We start from the raw sequence: 19174 nt of genomic DNA, 5'->3' as shown, positions 1-19174 counted from the left end.
AATCCTGTTTGTCCTGTGGCCGAAGGAGTCAGGTGGGATGCCCAGCACAGAAGCACTTGAGCTAACAGGGTGTGTGTCGTGATGGAAAAGGTCTTGACCGGGTCAGATGGGTGAGTCAGGGGAAGGGCTCATGAACCAGGGAGTATGCTTGCAGTTGTGAAAGGCCCAAGAGTTTTGGAAGTAGTGACCCAAAGGGCTCTGTCTTGGGGGGGATGAGGGACATGCTTATTTTATTTCAAGAGGAGAGCACAGGGGTACCCACACTACCTGCTGCTTCCTGGTGGGCACTGAGGTCCGGGATGAGAGGCTGGAGAGGTCATGCTGGCACCCCCATCAACACCCCAGGAAATGTGCCTGCTGTTTTCCCCAGACCTTGGACCCCAGCTTTCCAACACCCCTCTGGCCACAGCTTCTGAATCTGGAAATTACATCCGCTGAATCACAGGTGAAATGAGGAAAACCCCAACCCAGTTTTATTTCAACAGGACAGAGGTCAGGAGAGGGAGACACTCAAAAACCACATCTTTCCTTGGACACATCTATGCTCTGAGACATTGGACGCTTTGTCTGGAGACAGCTGGCCCAGGCCTTCCCACTGAAACGACTTCTCTTGCCTGGCTCTTTGACGCCCTCCCTGCGTCTACAGCTCTGGGCTGCTAGCTGCACTGGTGCCTGGCCCCAGGATGGCTAGGTCTGGCGACACCTGGGCCACTCTAGTTGATGTGATAGATCTTGTGGGCATCGTAATAGGCGTAGGTCACGTAATTCACGTCCTTAATGGGCCACCAGCGGTCGGGGTGGTAGGTGGCCGGGTAGACGTGGGGCCGCTGTTGGACACAGCTGAAGATGGCCAGGCTCCGGTCCATGGTCACAGTGGGCAGGTAGAGCCGCAGCTTGTCCAGGAGGTGACCCGGCCAGAAGAAGTTGGGATGGGTTAGCTGTGGACTGCTGGGCTTCTTCTCCTTCAGCTTCCTGGGGAAGGAGAAGACAGAGACGGTCATCATGGAGACAGGGGGCAGCTGGGGCTCCTTCCCCAGCGGAGGTGCAGCTCTGTACTAAGCACTCTAGTACTCTGTTGTCCTGTCTGCCTCGCCAGCGAGGACCCGGAGGCCTAGAGGGGCGAAGTCATTTCCCCAAGGCCACACAGCTGGCAAGTGGCGGGGGGTGGGCTTGACTGCCAGTCGGCTGCCTCTAAATCCAGACTCTTAACACGCACACCGCCTGTTCTGTAGAGGCACTGTCACGCGCTGTTCAAAGGGCAGCCGCTGGAGCAGCACACCTGGGTCCAAATCTCTGCTCTACCACTTAACAGATCCATGACTTGGAGCAAGGTAGTCAGCCTTCCTGTACGGCAGTTTCCTCTTCTGTGAAATGGGAATGCTAAGCGTAACTTCATAGGGTTGTGGAGAGGATTTACGTGAATTAACGAGTGGGGAGCAGTGTCTGCCTGGCACTCTTGTGTGTGCATGCGTGCTAAGTCTCTTCAGTTGTGTCTGACTCTCTGAGACCCCATGGACTGTAGCCTGCCAGGCTCCTCTGTCCATGGGATTCTCTGGGCAAGAATACTGGAGTGGGTTGCCATGCCCTTCTGCAGAAGATCTTCCTGACCCAGGGATCGAAGGCTCCTGCACTGCAGGTGGATTCTTTACTGCTGAGCCACCAGAGAAGCCCCTGGCACACTTAAGGGTCACTTTACAGATCCTCAGCTCCTGGGCACTAATTCCTGGATGCTGGGTCCCATGTACCCTGCAATACTCGAGTCCTGGGTCCCTTCCTCCCACCTGCTCCCCCTCCCAGAGTTCGATGATCACTACAGACCTGGTGAATTCCTCAAATTCCTTAAAATTGATTTTCTTGATTTTCTTCGGCATTTTCCTGGTGGAGGAGAGAGAGAGAGGTATCTTGTCAGAAGACAGGAAATCCAGGTCAGTGGGGCCTCAGGGAGTAAGTATGTCAGGGTGATGGGGGCCCACCTCTGAGTCCAGACCAGAGCCCTGGAAAGAGAACGTCTCCCTGTGCGGGGCCCTGACTGTCCGCCATGCTCCAGTGGAACACACAGTGAACTGGAGTGTCTAGATCTCTGGGGCCCTACTGGGGAGGCAGACAGGATGGCAGCCCTGGGCTCCTAGCCTGGCTGGTTGGGCGACTTGGGACCAGTCAGTCCCCTTGTGCGGGCCTCGGGTTTCTCGTTCCCCAGCATGGAGACCTCTCAAGTCATTACGAGACATGCTCAGTCATCTGAATCCTTTTTGCGCCCATGACTCCCATTTGCCCCCCAGAGCTGAATCCCCCTTGAGGACAAGGGTGGTAAAAGGTAACGCCCCAAACCTGGGGCCTGGTAGACATCACTTAATCGCCACAGCACTCTTTCCCAGCAAGCCTGCATCTGCCTCGGAATCTTTGACAAGGCATGCTAAGTAGCCAATGAAACCAGTCCACCCCCGCCCTGGGGGACCTCTATCCTTTATAACTGGGGCCTGTCAGAGCAGGACAGAAGTCACTTTCTCAGTTTTTTGAGGTTCATGGCTCAGGAATTGGTGGCAGCCACGCAGGGGATCAGAGAGGACTCTCTAGGTGACCAGCTGCCCAGCTCACCCTCAGCTCTTCCCCGCCAGGACTGTGGTCAGCTCCACCTGCAGGTGAAGCCCACTCCTACGCTCGAGAATGGCCTGAAGGGATAGGCTGTGACAATCAGTGCTCAGGTGCTCAGGGTCCTCACTGTGTGTGGTAGAGCTGTCAGGCCCATTTTACAGAACATGCTAAGGTTCAGTAAGCGAGGTAACGGTCCATTTGACCTCTGGTCTGTCGGTGGAGCAGATTGCTCCACTGCCTTCCCACCCCGGCTGTCTGGCCAGACCACCCGAGCAGGCATCTGGCAGCAACGGACGGTGTGGGCAGGTCCTCAGCCCCTCCCCCGTCACGGTGTCTGGTCAGCTGCCCCTTCTCCCCTACCCCCCTCCCTCCACTCTGCTGCTGCTGCTGCTGCTGCTAAGTCGCTTCAGTCACGTCCGACTCTCTGTGACCCCATAGACAGCAGCCCACCAGGCTCCCCCGTCCCTGGGATTCTCAAGGCAAGAACACTGGAGTGGGTTGCCATTTCCACTCTGCAGTCCCCACTAAAGCTGGCTAGTAGCCTGCTCGCCGATCACCTCCTGACAAAGGAGGACATTCTCTTAGAGAGACATTGGGCTGATCTGAGGGTCGGGGGAGGCCCCAGGGCAGAGTTCTTTTCTCTGGGCAGGGGTGTGCAAGCCCACATTTTGCTAGAGAAGGCAGAGGAGGGGTTGCCACCACTGTCCTTGGCAGGGGCCCTACACCCAGCCCACGATTCGTGAAGAGGCCTCGCCGGTTTCTCTAAGAAGTCCTTCTTTTTAACCTTTTCCAGAGACCTTGAGGTCATGTAGGGTGTAGTCAGGAGGGCTGCATGGGGGTGAGGCAAGAAGGCTGGGGAGACATGTGCCAGGGGGACACGCGGCCAGTCCGTGGGGATCAGGTGAGCTGGACATGCCGGGTAAGGACACAGACACCGCCCTGTGACCCGCCTGTAACTGCCCAGCACCACCCCAGCCATGGGGCATCAGTGCGCAGGAGCGCAGGGCGGAGGAGGAGGGGCTGACACTCAGCTTGTCGGGCTTCTTCTGAGCCACCGGCACAGGAACGCCCTGGGGCTGGACCAGGGCCAGGTTCTCAGTGAAGGGCTTGAAGTCTGAGTAGTAGCCTCCTGGCTGCCGGATCGGGCGCATCTCATCCTTCTGGAAAATGATCTTGTCCCCTGGGTACATCAGGGCTGTAAGCAGGAGGAGAAACATGGCCTGTCAGCCCGAGACCCGTCCCCAACCCCAGCCTTTAGGGCCAAGGGGGGCTATTTTTAAAAACAAATTCACATTCTTGTTTGAAAAGATTTTCCTTATATACATTTTTTTTTATTTATTTACTTTTTCTTTTGGTCTCCAGTGGCACGTGGGATCTTAGTTCCCCGACCAGAGATCAAACCCACAGTTCCCTGCACGGGAAGCTTGGAGGCTTAACCATTAAGCTTCCAGGGAAGTCCCTTTACTTTTTATTTTTAAATGATGGTAGGTTCACAGCAAGTTGCAAAAAATAGTGCAGCAGGTCCCCAAGTCCTTCCCCAGCAGCCCCCTCCCCGATGGTGGTGAGCGCGTCCTGGCGGCATGCTGTCGGGAAGGGGGGCTGGCAGGCTACCACTCGGGGGACCAGAGATGAGGGCGCCTGTTCAGAACCAGGGCGGCGGTGGCCCCGAGGCCTGGGGGCAGGTAGGAGAGAGCGTGGCCCCACACCCTGCTCTGCAGGGTCGGCCTGGTCAGGAGTCCCTGAAGGAGGGAGGGGGGCCTCACCCAAGACGTCACTGGATTAACTTAGACTCGGTGGATGGTGGGTTTTCTCGTGCAGAAGCAGCACTCCTGCCACTACTGAGCAGGGCTCGCCCCGGCATCTCATATTCTGGATACAGTGGTAGAAGTTCACTCTCCAGGTTATTAATTGTTTTTAAGGTTTTTTTTGTTTGTTTTTTTTTAGTTGGTGAATCAACTACAGTTTATTGCTTAGAATGCCCCCTCCTTATCTGGCCAACACAAATTTATTTCTTTATTTACATTATCCATTTTGGCTGAGAGGCTTGTGGGATCTTAGTTCTCCGACCTGGAATGGAACCCATGCCCCTTGCTTTGGAAGCTCAGCGTCTTAACAAATGGACCGCCAGGGAAGTCCAAGATTTTTTTTTTTTTTTTAATATTTATTTATTTGGTTGCACCAGGTCTTAGTTGCCAGGGAATTTCAATCTTTAGTTGCAGCATCTGGGATCTAGTTCCCCAATTAGGGGTCAAACTCAGGCCCCTTGCAGTGGGAGCATGGAGTCTTAGCCACTGGACCACCAGGGAAGTCCCAAGTTTTTAATGTTTATTTGGGTAGGGGGCAGAGATTGCACAGATGAGAAGGGAGAGGAGGGAAGGGGGAGATGGGCAACATCATCATTTTTAAAAGGTTTACATGATTTTTAAACTACATTTTTTAATGTATATACATATAGGACTTCTAAAAAATGACTTATAGAGCTAATCCATGTGAATAGCAAATAAATAAGAAAAAGACATTTGTGAAAGGACAGTCGTTAAATATTATTGGTGGTCAACTCTGGCTGGGGGATTTTGTTTTGTTTTGTTTTCAAAAATGTAAATGAGCAAGATTTATCTATAAAATTAGGGGGAGAAGAACAATAAAGCTATATTCAGTGGGGAGGGGAAATGCCTCGATGTTCTAGAAGTCTGGCCCATGAGCTTGAGGCCTGGGGTCTGAGCCCACCAAGCTCTAGCCTCAGGCACAGACCTGGAAGTGCCAGGGTTTGTGCTTCTGGTCTCTGTCTTAAGGACAGGCAACAGACAGTGGCCAGGACAGCGGCCAGAGATGGACTAGCGTCTTTCCCATTTTGGACCAGTCAGAAGCAAAAGGAAGCCCATCCACAGATGTGCCTATGTGCTCATGAGTGAGGGATCCTGCAGACAGGTGAAGCTCAGCTGTGTGCAGGCCCAGGAGCCAGCAAAAGCCGGTGGTGGAAAGACTCAGTAAAGCTTCAATACTCTCTGGTGGGAACGGACCAGCTGGCATGTCCGGGGGCGAGACCTAGCCCGCAGGAGCCGTCGTGTGCCTGGGAATCCTGCCTGCATTTTAGAACACCTGCAGCCCCACCGCGTGCCAAGCCCAGGTGATCTGGGAGCATGAGGCTCCCCGAGGAAGGAGGGAGGGAGGATAAAAAGTCAGGGTTGAGAGCTGTGGGGTCACCTGCCGTATCTCTGCCCTCCTGGCCCAGACGGCGGCAAGCAGCTGCACAGGCGAGGCGTGTGCAGCTTGTGCGGGAGACAGTGACCATTTAGGCTGGTTGGTCTGTGTTCCTGAAGGCCCTTGGCCACTTCCTCCTGTATAGACCTTTTATGGCCTGACTTGTATCCCCCCAAATTCATATATTGAAGCTCTGACCCCTAGAATTTGTATTTGGACATGAGGCCTTTCAAGAGGTGATAAAGCTAAAATGAAGCCACTAAGGAAGGGCTGCATCCAGTCTGACTGGTGTCCTTAGCAGAGGAAATGTGGGTGCAGAGACACAGCAGGGGCACATGTGTGCACGGAAACGACCGTGTGAATAGACAGCCAGACAGTGACTGTCTGGAGGCCACGGAGAGCGATCTCAGAGGACATGAACCCTGCCAGCACCTTGATCTTGGACTGTCTGCCTCCAGAATGGTGAGAAAATACCTTTCTGCTGTGTAAGCCCCCAGTCTGTGGTGTTTCGTTATAGCAGTTCTACCAAACTAATACAAGACCCAAGGTCCTCTACACTGAGCCTTTGTTTCCCCTCCCGGGCGAGAAAAAATGGAAACCACCAACTGTGACTGTTAACTCTTGTTCTCAGGGAAGTCACGGCACCCTCTGTGTGTCCCTTTCTCAGAAAACCACAGCCCAGAACGGCCACAGCTCCTTCCTTCGAGGCTCCTACAGGAAAACCTCTGCCCTCCAGTGCGGCAGCGACCGGCCGGTTAAACGCGTTCTTCATAACTGTGGGCTGCCAGCGTCATTACATGGTCATCAGGGGCCTCTGGGGCCGCCCCTCTGCCCCGTGTCTCAGAAGCACACAGTCCACCCAGGAGTGGAGGGTTTAGATCTGCTTGGATACATGGAAACACAGCTCTTGCCCCAAGCAGAGGGCGGGACCAGTGCGAGAGCTCAGGATTGAGACCTGTGGGCTGAGCAGAGGGCAAAGGGCTTCCACAGAACCCATCTCCCCGTGCATTCTTCCCTCCGTGTGACAGAAGCACCAAGAAACAGGCCTGGCTGAGAGGAGTGGGTTCGGGACACTCCGTGTGTCGTCGTGGTTACCTCTCCCAGCCAGGCTTCCAGTCCGAAATCACCTACTCTAATAAGCAAACTAATTCATACTTAGGAATAACAAAACAGTTTCCCTTTATCATGCAATCACAATTCCCAAGGACAAAAGCATATTTGTAAAAAAATATATTAGATGTAAATATTAAATGAAACAATGCATTGTCCGCAAGTCCCATTCTTTAACCATCTTTTCCCTGATCCTACAACAGTTTTATCTGCTTAAGGAAATGGCTCTTATTGTCAGTAAATATGAATACCAAATAATTATGCTATAACTACATTATTTCATCTTAACAACTCATCACATGCACAGATTCACTCACTTATAACACCGACGTATTTCCCACATTGACACGATGGCCGGTGCTCATTCGGGACTGTTCCTCCTGGCCCACCTCTGGCTCCCTCACCTGGACCTCCAGTCCTGGTGCTCCCTTCCCTATGCTGGGGAACCTGGACTCCGGGCCTAAGGAGCAGAGTGTGGGCCCTGCAGGGCTGTCAAATCCCCTCTCACAGCAAACCAGGGGACTTCCCTAGTGGCGCAGTGGACAGGAATCTGCCTGCCAGTGCAGGGGACAACGGGTTTGATCTCTGGTCTGGGAGGATCCCACGTGCTGCGGAGCATCTAAGCCCGTGCACTTCAACTGCTGAGCCTGTGCCGGAGAGCCCGTGCTTCACAGTGGGAGAAACCACCGCATGAGAAGCCCGTGCACCGCCGCCAGAGGGCAGCCTCCGCTCCCCGCACCTAGAGAAAAAGCCCGCGTGGCAACGAAAATCGAGCACAGCCCCAAATAAATAAAAGCGAACCCGGTGGGGCTGTTCTTCCCCCCGCCCCCCTTTCTCCCCAGCGTCTCCGTGGTGTGGTTGGGTGCTCGTCGGCTGGGGAAGGACAAGCCTCAGGTGGCTGCTACCCTGGCCCCCTGCTCGGGGGGGCCCCCCTTGGCACCTTCCCAGCGGCCCCGAGGACCGTACCTCTCATGAGGATGTCCTCGGTCAGCGGGAGGCCGTGGGCCTCGCAGACCTTCCAGCACTGCAGGTAGACCAGGAAGGTGTCCACGCGGGACCTGTTGAGGATGCTCTCCATCTCCCCGTGGACGGTGGTCGGCAGGCAGTGCTCGTCAAAGTGCTTGTCCCCGCTGCGCACCAGGCGGCACTGCTCCGTGTACTGGATGGAGGGGAGGGCCAGCTGTGGGGAGAGTGGAGGCGGGCCCTCACTCCTCCTCGCCTCCCTCCCGGCCCAAGGCAGACGCGGAGCCTCAGCCGCTTCCCCAACCCCCCCCCCCGCCCCCCACCCTCTCCCCCCCCACACACTCCCCCCCCGCCCCGGGCCCCGTGAGTGCAGCTGTTGATGTCAGCCACTGGGGAGGAAAAATCACCCGTGGGCAAGATGACCCCTGCATAACATGTGAATAGGCCGGGCACAAGGTTCTGTGTGCACAGCTCCTTACACAGAAGTGCACACGCAACTGTACACACATACAGAAGGCTCCTTGCGTGTGTGCCTAGTCGCTTCAGTCGTGTCCAACTCTTTGCAACCCCATGGACTGTATCCCACCAGGCTCCTCTGTCCATGGGATTCTCCAGGCAAGAATTCTGGAGTGGGTTGCCATTTCCGTTCTCCAGGGGATCTTCTAGACTCAGGGATCGAACCTGGGTCTCCTGCATTGCAGGCAGATTCCTTGCCATCTGAGCCACCAGGGAAGCACTTAGTGAACAGTGCCTGATGCATCACAGGCTCTCAATAAAAATTTATTGGGTGAATTAATTTATACAATCAGTTCTTCCTTCCTTCACTCAACATGTGTTCCTGGAGTGCCTACTCAGTGCCAGGCCCCAGGCCAGGTTCTTGGATTCCAGCTGTGATGAACATGCAGTCCTGGTCTCAGGAGTCAGTCATGATTCAACAGTTGGAGGAAGGGAACTCGGGACTTTCAGAAACATCATATCAACTCATCTTATCAGAAACCTTGGGAGGCAGGTGTTGTTCATACAGACAGAAGAGGGAACGAGGAGGTAAGGAAGCTGGGACCCCCAGAGCTCCCCCGGCCAGAAGGTGGGGCATGTGGGCCTGGCCTGCCCAGTCCCCAAGCCCTGTCCCTCCCCTGTCGGGGTGGGCACCTTGTTCTGCCGCTTCCTCTCTCGGTAGTGCTTGCCTACATCTTCCATCTCCTCCAGTGTCATGGGCCGTGCCTCCATCTCCGTGTCGACCACGGGCACCGTCAGCAGGTCCATCTTGGGAGCCTCTGGGGGTACATTTGCTTTCTGCTTTGGGGATGAACTCTGTGTGGAGCCGCTTTCATTGGATGATCTGGAATCTAGGGGCGGAGGGAAGAGGCAGAGCAAGGAGGAGCTGAGAGGGTGCCCGGCCACAGAGCCCATCGGGCAGTGAACCAGTGTTGCCGAGCGGGTGCCTTGAAGGTGTCCCTTCTTCGGGCTCCTCTGTGGCCTTCTCCTCCCTCTTCTGCACCCGGCCCAGCCTTCCTGTTTCCATTCCCATCCTCCAGCATCCTGCTTTTCCAGGCCTGCTTCAGGCCTCTGTGGCCCCGGGCAGAAATGAGATCCTGGCCCTGCTGCCTTCTAGATTTGAGACTGTGGCCAGGTGGTCAGCCTCTCTGAGCGTCAGCTTCCTCCCTGCATGGGGAGGGGCGGAGGAGATACGTACCCTCTGTTGCAGTGGTCAGGGTGCTTTGCTGCTGAGCCAAAGACCACTGCTTGTAGGTGCTGGCCAGGTTATCCATTGTGATGTTGTTGTGCTTCCCCAGAGAGCTGAGGTAGATCACAATATCCTCCACCTCCTGGTTTTTCAGAGGGACTCCAATCTGAGGAGACAAGAGAAGCCCAGGTGGGCAGCCTGGCTCCAGATGTCCTGCTAGGATGGCCAAAGCCTTGCCAGCCTGGCCCCGCCTCCCCGTCGAGTTTCATCCTCAGCCACTCCCAGCTCACATCCAGGGTCCCTGTGAAGGAGCTCAGAGCCTCTCCCCGGGGCCCTGCACATTTCCCACCCTCTGCCTTGACTCAGGTGTTTCTCACTTTCTGCCTGAACAGCTCCCAATCCTCCTTCCAAACCCTGGTCCAGACGTGTCCCCATCTTTGCAGAGGCTGTTACTTCTCCCTCTGGCCTCCCTGCCGACTCCATTTCAATCTCAGCCTTCCAGTGCCGGACTGGAAGGAGGATGTCACATCTGTCATCCTTGTCTGTGAGGGACACAGAGGCCTCCCTTAACTGAAGTAAAATAGAGTCGGAAATGTAATGCCCGGGACTCTTTTAAGGGTGGCGGGCAAACTTTGGAGAAATACGGTACTTGCCAGCAATACTGAATATTCAAGAAAAAACAGTGTGAAAGGAAATGTATCTTTGCCAGCTTCTTTACACTGTAGATGTTATTCTCTGTGCTTTACTTAAAGACAATCAGAACTCACCTGGTGCTAAAGGATTTAGTGTTTGAACTTTTTGGTGACATTGAATTAAGGACCCTTTATTTTTTGTTTTAAATGCTTTGAAATGTTGTTTAGATAGCTACATGGTATAAAATGAAAGCCTGAAACTGCTGGTGATTTAAGACTAAAAAAAGTGTAGCATTCCCCTTCTTTCCTAAAGTTTTTTTTAAAGGTATCATGTATTCAAAATATATAAAAGTTTAAGTCACCCAGACCAGGAATCGGCAAACTTTTTCTAGAAAGGGCCAGATGCTAAGTATTTTAGGCTCTGGGAGCCATGTGGGTCTCTGTCATCACTACTCAACTCTGCCCTCCTAGCATGAAAGCGGCCATGATAACGCATAGACAAATGTGTGTGTTGTGTTCCAATAAAACTTTATTGACAAAAAAACAGGAGACCAGTTGGATTTGACTCCTGGGCAGAGTTAGCAGAGCTCTGCTAGACCAACAGGACTTCCTGTGATGATGGGAAGGTGCTCTGTCTGAGGGGTCCAGCAGCAGAGCAACTGCTGAGCACTCCAACTGTGGACACTGTGCCTGAGGAACTGGAGTTCTAGTTTTATTTACTTATAGTTAAATAGAATTTTTGAATAACCCGACAAGGTGTGATCTGAGGACCCACACCATGGGCATCGCTGGGAGCTTGTTAGTGTGCAGCATCCTGAGGGGGCTACCCTGGTGGTCCAGCAATTAGGACTCCTGCTTCCACTGCTGGGGGCCCAGGTTTGATCCCTGGTCGGGGAACTAAGATCCCATAAGCTGCATGGTACCTCTCCCCATCAAAAAAAAAAGAAGGCAGTATCTTGGGACCCCACACAGAGGTACTGGGACAGAAGCTGTGTTTTAACAATACCCCTATGTGAGTCACATGCTAGTGATGGTTCCAGAAGTTCTAGAAGGTTCTAAAGGCAGGACTGAAGATCCAGCTCTCTCTGTGCTCAGTTCTGGGGTCTCACTGGCAAGACAGTGATTCCCTACTCAGTAGGCTGGTTACAAGGCTGGCTCTACAGACTTCCCCCTCAGGTAGGGCCTTTCAAGGTCAGACTGGGGCAAGGTGGCTTTAGGGGTCTGATGGGGGGTTCAGGTTAAGCCACATATTCCAATCTGGCTTTAGTGCCGCAGGGCTGTGGAGGTGCATGGGCACCCCCACCCCACCTCAAGCCAGCAGGGGAGGCGCTTACCGCCTTGAGAGCCATGATGAACTCCTCTCGGGAGATCTGGTGCTTGTCCCGGTCCACCTTGTGAAACAGCTCCAGGATCTTGATCTTGCGGCTGTGCAGGTGGGAGTACAAGGTCGACAGGGCGGGGGGTTTGGGCAGTTGGAGCTGGGGCACCTGCCGGCGGGAGGGTCGCTGGCTTTTCTTCTGAAAGAGGCAAGAGAGGGGGGCAGAGGGGAGCATTCAGGAGACACCACGGAGCTGGGTCCCCAGATTTAGAAACGGGAAAGAGAGAGGCCGAGCCACGCCACCCAGATGGCAGGGTGGAGGGCAAAGGGCGTGGGCTTCTGGCAGGCATGTCCTGCCATGGGAGGCCTGGGCCGCTTGGCTTCTCTGAGCCTCCAAGTTCTCAGAAGGCACAAGAGGTTTGGACAAAATGAGAACTAGAACTTCATTCTTATCCCCATCTCTCTTGTCAGACCAGTCACTATCATAATCCCACTGGGCTCTCAGTGCATCAAAATATGAGCCCCTGCCTGAAGCCGCCTGGGGCCTCTGCTGCCCCCACTCCCCAGCCTCTGGCCCTGGGCCTCCCGCCTGGAATACCTCTCCCTTCTCTGTCAGAATCCTACTGCCCCTCCCTTCCAGGTGAACGGGAATACAGTCAGCCCTCCATGTCCGTGCACGCCGAATCCACGGATTTAAAAACTCCAGAAAGTTCCAAAAAGTAAAGCTTGAATTTGCCATGGCCATCAACTATTTATGTCATACATAACATGGTATGTATAACTATTCACATGACCTTTACATTATATTAGGTATTCTAAGTCATCTAGAGATGATTCAAATGTAAGGGAGGATGCTCGTGGGTTATACGCAAATACTCTGCCCTTTTATATGAGGGTCTCGAGCATCTTCAGATGTTGGTATCCGTGGGGTGCCCCCCAACAGATAGCAGGGTAAACTACTTAGGAATACTGTTCCGTTAGTGTGGTGGAGCACTTGACAGTTTACAAAAGGCCTTTCTATTCCCTAGCTTATAGCTCCTCAGCGGCCTGGAGTCTATCAGTGGCCTGGCGTCTATCAGTGGCCTAGAGTCTATTAGTGGCCTGGCGTCTATCAGTGGCCTGGAGGCAACTGCAGAGTCATTAATCTCTTGTGTCTGCCTCCCCCACTAACATGTGAACCCCCTGGGAGCAAGACCACATCTTACTCAGCTACATCCCCCACCTCCTATGCTTGTACTCAACAAAGCCCCCAGCCCTGTGCAAGCAGGCAGTAATGGTTTGCTGAATGGAAAAGAAGGATGCCGTGAATTTGATATTGGGTATTAGCTTCCCTTTGGGAAGCTTCTCTTCCCAAATGAAGAAACAGGCTCAGCGAGGTGAAGCGACTTGCCCAGGATCACACAGCAAGTAAGCAGTGGATTTCTAGCCCAAGTCCTGTGCTTATACCTAGAGGCTGTGCTGTTGGCAGGAAAGGGTGTGTGAGAACCATGAAAGTTGGGTTTTGACTATGATTACACCAAGGACTGACTCTGAAGTTTGGGGGCTAACCCAAATGAAACCGGTAATTCTGCAATAATAATAAAAATGACAAACGTTGAACGAGGGCTCACTATACGCTCGGCATGTCTCAGGCACCTTATATATATTAATCCATTTGGATGTTGCAGCAACCGTGGGAAGCAGGCACATTGGTTCTCCCCATTTAACAGTTGAGGAAACCGAGGCCCAGATCATATGGCTAGGAAGTAGCAGAGCTGGGTTTAAACCCAAGTTATCTGACCTCTTATGCCAACTTTACCCGAACTGGGAGAATTTTCAAATGTCTGTGTTGGATGCATTTGGAAGATGAGGGCTCTGGCTACTGACTGCCAGTTACTATCTCTCTGGTCTTGGACAATGTATGGCCTCACTGAGCTTCTGTCTTCATATTTATAGAGGGAACAATATGTATATATACACAAATTCATATACAAATGTTGTAAAAGATTTTCTTAGAAAAGAAAAGATTTATAAGACTTTCTTCCAGTCCCACAACTGTAATCTTCACAATAGCCCTGTGAACACATGGCAGGGGTGTGTGTACGTGTGTGTGTGTGTGCGCACGCGCACGCGCGCGTGCGCGCGCGCTCAGTCGCATCTTACTCTTTGCGACCCCACAGACTGCAGCCCGTTGGGCTCCTCTGTCCATGGGATTCTCCAGGCAAGAATACGGGAGTGGGGCACCCTTCCCTTCTCCAGGGAATCTTCCTGACTCAGGGATGGAACCCGGGTCTCCTGCATTGCAGGCGGATTCTTTACTGTCTGAGCCACCAGGGAAGCCCAGCAAGAGATCACAAGTGCACCTCCTTTTCAGGACTTCTGTCCCAGGACTCCCCTGGACTGGGAGCGGGGATGGTGGGGGGTAGGGTGAAAGATCCCGACCCTTCCTAGTCTGAGGGAATGAGTGACAGCAAGCCCCTAACACCCAGAGTGTCTGCGCCTGGCAAACGGGGCTGCTCACCGCGGTGTCCCTGATCATGGCCAGCTGGCTCGGCTGCCGAGCCACGCGCTGCTTCTTGTGGATGTCACGTAGGACCTTGGCCTCGGACAGCGTGAGGCTGGCCTTGTTCTGCAGCCACCTCTCGACGTTGCCGAACGATTCCAGGTCCTTCCGCATCTTCAGCCTCTGTCTGAGCCACGCCCTCGGATCCTCTGGCTGTTCTTGGGTGTCCCCGACTTCCGGGGCTTTGGGGCTGGGGGTGGGCTCCAGGAGAGTCTGGGGTTGGGGCATGGGACAGACGGGCTTCGGAGCCTCCTTCTGTGGCAGGATGATGACCCGCCGGCGGCTCCTGGGCAGGTGGAAGTCCTCCTGCTTGAACTGCTTGAAGCAGTGGGCGATGACCGCTTCAGGGTTGAACACCAGCTCCTTGCTGGCATTTTCAACATCCAACAGGGACTTAGACTGGTAGAACCCTTGGGGGAAGAGGGTTAGAAGGTGAGTTCCTATCAGGAATGAGGACCACAGGAGTCAGCAAGGAGAAATGCTTCAGCACCGGGCTGTGTGTCAGGGTGCCTGGCTTCCAGGCCTGACTTCATTGTTGCCTTGCGATGATGGTGAAAATATTTACATCTAACATGACTGGGCACTCCCTGCAGCAGGCACTGTGCCAAAGGATTTCTGTGCTTTCTCATGGAACCCATCTTAGGTTCTAATCTTACTCCACTCGACTCTGCCTGCGCCTTACTCACTGGCAATCAGAATGATCTTTTTAAAATGACATTCTGATGGTCTGAACATCTGAGGCAGCCTAGTGCTGTAAAGAGCAGAGGCTTTGCAGCCAGAGTGCTCTGGCCTGAGTCCTAGCCCAGCTGCTTATGGGCAGCATGATCTCTTATTTTTTCTGGTCTCAATCTCTTCATCTGTAAAATGGGGATAATGATGGTACCTGCCTTACTGTGTGGTAGAGATGCTTAGAATCTGTTCGTTTATTCATAATGCTCAAGTGTGCTCAGTCATGTCCAACTCTCTGTGATCCCCCGGCCCTCCATGGACTGGGCTCCTCTGTCCATGGGATTTCCCAGGCAAAAATACTGGAGCAGTTTACCATTTGCTCCTCCATGGGGTCTTCCTGATCCAGGGATCGAACTCAAGTCTCCTACACTAGCAGGCAAATTATTTACTGCTGAGCCACCAGGGAAGCCCTTGGTTGATGTTTATCTTTTCCAGTACACTGTGAACCAGGATCTCATCTCTCTTGTTCCCTGCTGGAGTCCCAGTGCCTCCACAGTGCCAACATAGACTGGAAGCTCAGTAGATATTTGGTTATTGTTGCTTAGTCACTCAGGCATGTCCAACTCTTTGTGACCCCATGGACTGCAGCACACCAGGCTTCCCTGTCCTTCACCATCTCCTGGAGCTTGCTCAAACTCATGTCCATTGAGTCGGTGATGCCATCCAGCCATCTCATCCTCTGTGTCCCCTTCTCCTCTTGCCTTCAATCTTTCCTAGTATCAGGGTCTTTTCCAGTGAGTCACCTTTTTGCATCAGGTGGCCAAATTATTGGAGCTTCAGCCTCAGCATCAGTCCCTCCAATGGATTTTTGGGGTTCATTTCCTTTAGGACAGACTGGTTTGATCTCCCTGCAGTCCAAGGGACTCTCAAGAGTCTTCTCCAATGCCACAGGTCAAAAGCACCAATTCTTCAGTGCTAAGCCTTCTTTATGGTCTAGCTCTCACATCCATACATGACTACTGGAAAAACCATAGCTTTGACTAGATGGAACTTTGTTGGCAAAGTAACGTCTCTGCTTTTTAATGTGCTGTCTATGTTAGTCATAACTTTTCTTCCAAGGAGCAAGCATCTTTTAATTTCATGGCTGCATTCACCATCTGCAGTGATTTTGGAGCCTCCCAGAATAAAGTCTGTCACCTGTTTCTATTGTTTCCCCATCTATTTGCCATGAAGTGATGGGACCAGATGCCATGATCTCAGTTTTTTGAATGTTGAGTTTCAAGCCAGCTTTTTCACTCTCCTTTCACCTTCATCAGAAGGCTCTTTAGTTCACTTTGGTAAGTGAGTGAATTACAAGTGGATGGACCTAAAGGGTTGGCCCCATGATTATACCCATTTTACAGATTAAGACACTGAGCTCAGAGAGGCCAGAGGACACACAGTTGATTGGTAGCAGAGGTGGGTCATGAACTTTGGCTTGCCTGGCCCCAGAGCTCAGCTCTTAGCCATTTCTTGATATTACCCCAGGCTGTGACCTAATCCCACTGAGTCTCAATTCTTTTACTAAAATGATATAAACTCTGCTCTAGCAACCTTCCAAAACTGTTATGAAGAGCAAATGAATAACAGGTGTGGGAATGTTCTAAAATTCAGAAGGAGCAGAGCATTACTATAAAAAAAATCTTAAAAAAAATATTGTCACCTGCTGCATCATTTTCCTGCTACAATGAAAACTCTCCTGCTTAAAACCTTTCTGTTACTCCCAGCTGCCTCCAGGATAAAGTTCAATCTCCTTATTGGCCCCACCTGTCGCACCCGCCCCTGCCAACCCCCTTAATCTCGCCAGTGCTGCCTCCTCATCCCTGCGTCCTCACCTTGGGTTGGCTCCCAAGCTAACCTGGCTGTGGTTCCAGGGTATCCCCTTCTGCCCTGGCCCCACTTTCTGTTTTTGGAATGCACCTCCCTCTCCCCTGCTCACTTGGTCACTCCCTACTTGGCCTCAGAGGCTCAGCTCAGGCATCACCTGTCCCCAGAAGCATCCCAACCCCTCCCACCTGCCCCTCTGGGTCCCAGAACCCCCAAGCTTAGCCCCCTCATAGCATTTACCATATTTTTCTCGATGCCGATACTTTTTCCCAACAGCCTGTGAGTCTCCCAACGGTAAGAACTGTGTCTTACTTCCTGTGTATCCCTGGTACCCAGCCTGGCACAAAGTGAACAGTCAGTACAGTTGTTAAGTCTCTTTACAAGGCACATGTGTTCCTTTCATAGTCAGAAAATAATTAGACTATGTATACATTAATGTGGACAGAAGTAAGCACTTCTCAACAACCAATGTATTAGTTCTTTGATGACAAGATGCTGGGTTCGACTGAGAATGTAGTCATTCATCCAACCAGCATTTATTGGGAACTACCCGTGCTTTTTACAAATCTCTCCCTGAATTCCATCCTACCTCTCTGACTACTTATTCTTGGGCCTCTGTTTCCTATCCACTACTAAAAAGTCAACGGCTTTCAGGTTTACACTTGGGTGCTCTTGTTTGTTTGTTTTTTTTTTTCTCAAACAGTCTCCTCCACTCTCATTTCTGTGGCCCTCCATATGCAGAGGACTCTCATATCAATATTTATGATTTGGAATTAGCTCTGACTCTACATATAGTGAGAAGGAAATGGCAACCTACTCCAGTGTTCTTGCCTGGAGAATCCCATGGACAGAGGAACCTGGTGGGTTTCAGTCCATAGGGTTGCAAAGTTGGACACGACTGAAGTGACTTAGCATTCTATTACAGTTGCTCCCAAAGCACCTCAACTTGTATGGCTGACGAAGAACTCAAACTCAACCAAGTCTGAACTTATCTCCACATCCCTGTCTACTCTTCCGGGAGGTTCCTTATCTCTGTAGAAAGCACCTCCATCTGCCAGGTAAACCTGGCTACCACCCTGCGTGTCACCCTTGATTGCTCTTCCCAAGTTCTCTATCTAATCAGCCCCAAGTCCTGAAGTCCGCTCTCACCTGGCGCCTTTCCCTAGCCTCCCGGGTTCTCTGGCAGGGGCATTTGGGACAGCTCCCCACTCCCAACATTCCGAGCCTGCCAATTCATTTCTGCATTTGCTGATGCTCCCAATCTGATCCTGTTATTCTCAGTAGCTTCTCCATCTCCTGGCTCCCAAGATCTCTTGGGATCTTATCCCTTCTGACCCCTCTCACCACTCATCTCCAGCAGCACTTAAACTCTGAGCAGTTTTCTGAAGACACCATGTCTCTGGGCCTCTGTGCATGCTGTTCCCTTGGTCTGGAAGGCTTTTCCTCCTCCTTCTGGCTTGGAGGACTCCGTGTAAAGATCTCTTCCAGGACCGTGGAAGCATTCCCCGTCTCCCCCGCCTCCTCTGTGCTTAGCAGATCTCTTACTCCTGGGTATCACCCTTGGACCCAGTATTCATCCCTTCTTCTGGGATTATCCATGTATCTGTCATTCACCTCTAAAGTTGTGGTGCTGATCAAGGACAGTAGGCTATTGTGCAAAATGTGAAGACTGATGTTCTTTTCCATGCTGCTTCTCCAGTACTGAATGTACTAAAGTCTGGTGAGGTAGTAGGGACAGTCCAGAGGGCCTGGACACCTTTCCCGGGGACATGGGTTGGGCCTCTGGTTCCAAACCAAGGCGACTCGGCCAGCGTCTCCAGCCCTGGCCGGGAAATCTGAGAAACACGCATGACCTGCCCCCGACTCCCTGGCAACCCCCCACCCAGAGAGGGGACGGCACAATGGGATACCCGTCCCTGTCCTAGCCTTCACTCCGCTTGCACCCGTCCACTCGGGGGTCAAGGGCTTCCTGGAGGTGGCGTCGATTCCCTGGAGCTTAGGGTGAGCTTACGGAGCAGCGACCGGAACGCAGCCTCGTACTCTTCATTAGAGTCGTCCATGGTCCCGGCGCTGGGAGCCCGCGCTGAAGAGCGCGTGTGAATATGTGTGTGAGCCGGCGCTGAAGAGCGCGTGTGAATGTGTGTGTGTGTGTGTGCTTGCGCAGGAGTATGGGGTATCTGAAAAGCAGTAATAACCAAGTTTGCAAGAGACTCGACACCTGCGGAGCTTGGACGCAACTGTTGCCATGACTACGGACGCCCCGCGCTGATTGGCTGCGCGCCGCCACGTGGGAGAAGACTCGCACAGGCCTGGAGTCCGGGAAAGACAGCCTGGCTCCCTGCAAGGGTCCTGGGAGGGTCCGGAAGCAAATGGTGCAGAGTCTCTGGCTCCGCAAACAAACAAACAAAACCCAGTTGGATTTCTTAGATTGGCCCGTGGCCCCTCAATCTGGAGTAATAAATCCCTGGTTTCCCCCTAAACCGTAGGGACTTTAGCAGGTCTCCACGTGTTTAGAACAGGCCTTCCCTCCTCCAGATAGACCCCTAGTGAATCCTGGACGAATAGAGGCAGTTTTTGGTATTCTTGGTCCCCGAAAT

General features: G+C 52.7%; 1 protein-coding gene across 1 annotated transcript; it reads right to left on the bottom strand.

The window, feature by feature from the left end:
• Positions 1 to 396: 396 nt before the first annotated feature.
• EFCAB12 (EF-hand calcium binding domain 12) lies at positions 397 to 18637 on the bottom strand. The gene is made up of 9 exons (XM_055557901.1): positions 18589 to 18637; positions 14001 to 14452; positions 11517 to 11699; positions 9560 to 9716; positions 9016 to 9212; positions 7870 to 8083; positions 3625 to 3787; positions 1819 to 1878; positions 397 to 972 (listed from the first exon to the last, which is right to left on the bottom strand). The coding sequence occupies exons 1-9, from the start codon at positions 18635 to 18637 to the stop codon at positions 714 to 716; spliced, it is 1734 nt and encodes a 577-aa protein (XP_055413876.1). The 3' UTR covers positions 397 to 713.
• Between the last annotated feature and the right edge of the window lie 537 nt (positions 18638 to 19174).

This window comes from Bubalus kerabau, chromosome 20, assembly GCF_029407905.1.
Source record: "Bubalus kerabau isolate K-KA32 ecotype Philippines breed swamp buffalo chromosome 20, PCC_UOA_SB_1v2, whole genome shotgun sequence".
NCBI lineage: Eukaryota > Metazoa > Chordata > Mammalia > Artiodactyla > Bovidae > Bubalus > Bubalus kerabau.
Note: the sequence above shows the minus strand (reverse complement) of the source record. Positions and strands in the feature narration are given on the sequence as shown.